The 2,663-nt window shown below is 58.0% G+C and overlaps 1 protein-coding gene across 1 annotated transcript; it reads left to right on the plus strand.

The window, feature by feature from the left end:
- The first annotated feature begins 680 nt into the window (after positions 1–680).
- LOC139559554 (uncharacterized) lies at positions 681–2,267 on the plus strand. Its single transcript, XM_071375647.1, has one exon. It carries the CDS (start codon positions 681–683, stop codon positions 2,265–2,267), a length of 1,587 nt encoding a protein of 528 aa, XP_071231748.1.
- Positions 2,268–2,663: the final 396 nt, after the last annotated feature.

The raw sequence follows: 2,663 nt of genomic DNA on the forward strand, positions 1-2,663 counted from the left end.
TAGCATGCTAACAAGTAGTGCTTCTCTGTGTGGTTTCAGGCTCTGCTTCGGAGCAAATCACTAACTGTTTAACCTTGTATGTCAAATCCATGAGATTCCATGCTGACATGTACATCTATAATCAGTAATGGATTTATGATCTGACTGGCTGTACGGTCAATAAAGAAAAAGTTGGTGTCAACTAAGTATATTGGTGCTAAATGAGACCCTGAGGAAACACTAACTGAGAGAGTAGGGAGAGAGATGGAGAGAGAGAAGATGGAGAGAGAGTGAAAGAGAGAGTGAGAAGGAGAGCAAAATGAGGAGGGAGAGAGAAGAGAGAGTGAGAAGGGATCTAAGGAGAAAGAGAAGAAAAGGGTGTGATGGAAAGAGAGAAGTCAGAGAGAGGAAAGACAAGATACAAGAGAAGGTGCAGAGAGAGAGAAAGAAAGAGATAGACATGAGAGTAATGAGAGAGAGAAAGAAAGATAGGGCGGACAGAGAATAAGAGCAAGGAGAGAGAGAGAGAGAGAGAGAGCGAGAGAGAGAGAGGAAGAAAAGAGTAGGACAAGGATAGATGCCTCAGGCTAATTCAGGATAGAGGACGGCAAGCCAGGGACTGGAAGCTAACTCTGCTCCCTCTGCTCCCCCTGCGCCCTCCTGCCTACTCCCTGCTCCCTCCTGCCTGCCCCTGCTCCCTCATGCCTGCTCCCTTCTACCTGCTCCCTCCTGCCTGCTCCCTGCACCCTCCTGCCTGTCCCCTGCTCCCTCATTTCTGCTCCCTTCTACCTGCTCCCTCATGCCTGCTCCCTTCTACCTGCTCCCTCCTGCCTGCTCCCTGCTCCCTCCTCCCTGATCCCTGCTCCCCACTTCCTGCTCCCTCCCTCCTGCACCCTGCTGCCTGCTCCCTGCTGCCTGCTCCCTCCTCCTGCCTGCTCCTTGCTGCCTGCTCCCTCCTGCCTGCTCCCTGCTCCCTACTGCCTACCCTCTGCTCCCTGCTGCCTTCTCCCTGCTCCCTGCTGCCTACCCTCTGCTCCCTGCTACCTGCTCCCTACTGTCTACCCTCTGCTTCCTGCGGCCTGCTCCCTACTGCCTACCCTCTGCTCCCTTCCTCCTGCTCCCTGCGGCCTGCACCCTACTGCCTGCTCCATCCTGCCTGCTCCCTACTGCCTGCTCCCCCCTGCCTGCTCCCTGCTCCTTCTTCCCTGCTTCCTGCTCCATCCTTACTGCTCCCTCCTGCCTGCTCCCTGCCGCCTGCCTCCTGCTCCATACTGCCTACTCCCTGCTCCCTCCAGCCTGCTCCGTGCTCCTTGCTCCCTCCTGCCTGCTCCCTCATGCCTACTCCTTTCTGCCTGCTCCCTGCTCCTTACTGCCTACCCTCTGCCCCCTCCTGCCTGCTCCCTACTGCCTGCTCCCTACTGCCTGCTCCCTGCTGCCTGCTCCATCCTGCCTGCTCCCTGCTCCCTACTGTTGACCCTCTGCTCCCTGCTGCCTGCTCCCTGCGGCCTGCTCCCTACTGCCTGCTCCTTGCTGCCTGCTCCCTCCTGCCTGCTCCCTACTGCCTGCTGCCTACTGCCTACCCTCTGCTCCCTCCTGCCTGCTCCCTGCTCCCTACTGCCTACCCTCTGCTCCCTGCTGCCTGCTCCCTAGTGCCTGCTCCCTGCTGCCTACCCTCTGCTCCCTGCTGCCTGCTCCCTACTGCCTGCTCCCTACTGCCTGCTCCCTACTGCCTGCTCCCTGCTTCCTGCTGCCTGCTCCCTGCTGCCTGCTTCCTCCTTCCTGCTCCCTGCTGCCTGCTCCCGCCTGCTCCCTGCTTCCTGCTTCCTGCTTCCTGCTGCCTAATCCCTGCTACCTACTCCCTGCTCCCTGCTGCCTGCTTCCTCCTTCCTGCTCCCTGCTCCCGCCTGCTCCCTGCTTCCTGCTTCTTGCTGCCTAATCCCTGCTACCTACTCCCTGCTCCCTCCTTCCTACTCCCTACTCCCTGCTGCCTGCTCCCTCCTTCCTGCTTCCTCCTTCCTCCTCCCTGCTTCCTGCTGCCTAATCCCTGCTGCTCCCTACTGCCTGCTCCCTCCTTCCTACTCCCTGCTACCTGCTCCCTGCTCCCTGCTGCCTGCTGCCTGGTGCCTACTCCCTGCTGCCTGCTTCCTGCTCCCTGCTGCCTGCTGCCTGCTGCCTACTCCCTGCTGCCTGCTTCCTGCTGCCTAATCCCTGCTACCTACTCCCTGCTCCCTCCTTCTTGCTCCCTTCTTCTGCTCCCTCCTTCCTGCTCCCTGCTTCCTGCTACCTAATCCCTGCTACCTACTCCCTGCTCCCTCCTTCCTGCTCCCTCCTTCCTGCTCCCTGCTTCCTGCTACCTAATCCCTGCTACTTACTCCCTGCTCCCTCCCGCCTGCTCCCTGCTCCCTAAAACAAACCAACAAACCAGAAGAGAATATCAACTTCAACACCCCCCCACAGTGAGTGCGTGAGCTGTAGCTACAGTACCTCTATCTTACGCAGCGTCACAATTGGCACCCTATTTCCTTTTATAGTGCACTACATTTACCCATTGGCCCATAGGGTGTAGTCCTCTATTAAGGCCACAGTGGGACATTTGGGACACACTCTCACTGTTCCTTGGTTACCAGAAACATTACTTAGAGCACTGCACAATGAGGTGCGGTTCTAAATTTGGCAGTGACATT

This window comes from Salvelinus alpinus, chromosome 30, assembly GCF_045679555.1.
Source record: "Salvelinus alpinus chromosome 30, SLU_Salpinus.1, whole genome shotgun sequence".
Lineage (NCBI taxonomy): Eukaryota > Metazoa > Chordata > Actinopteri > Salmoniformes > Salmonidae > Salvelinus > Salvelinus alpinus.

Excerpts from the sequence above, each read along its gene's own strand:
- LOC139559554 (XM_071375647.1), top strand. The coding sequence starts at position 681 with ATGCCTGCTCCCTTCTACCTGCTCCCTCCTGCCTGCTCCCTGCACCCT.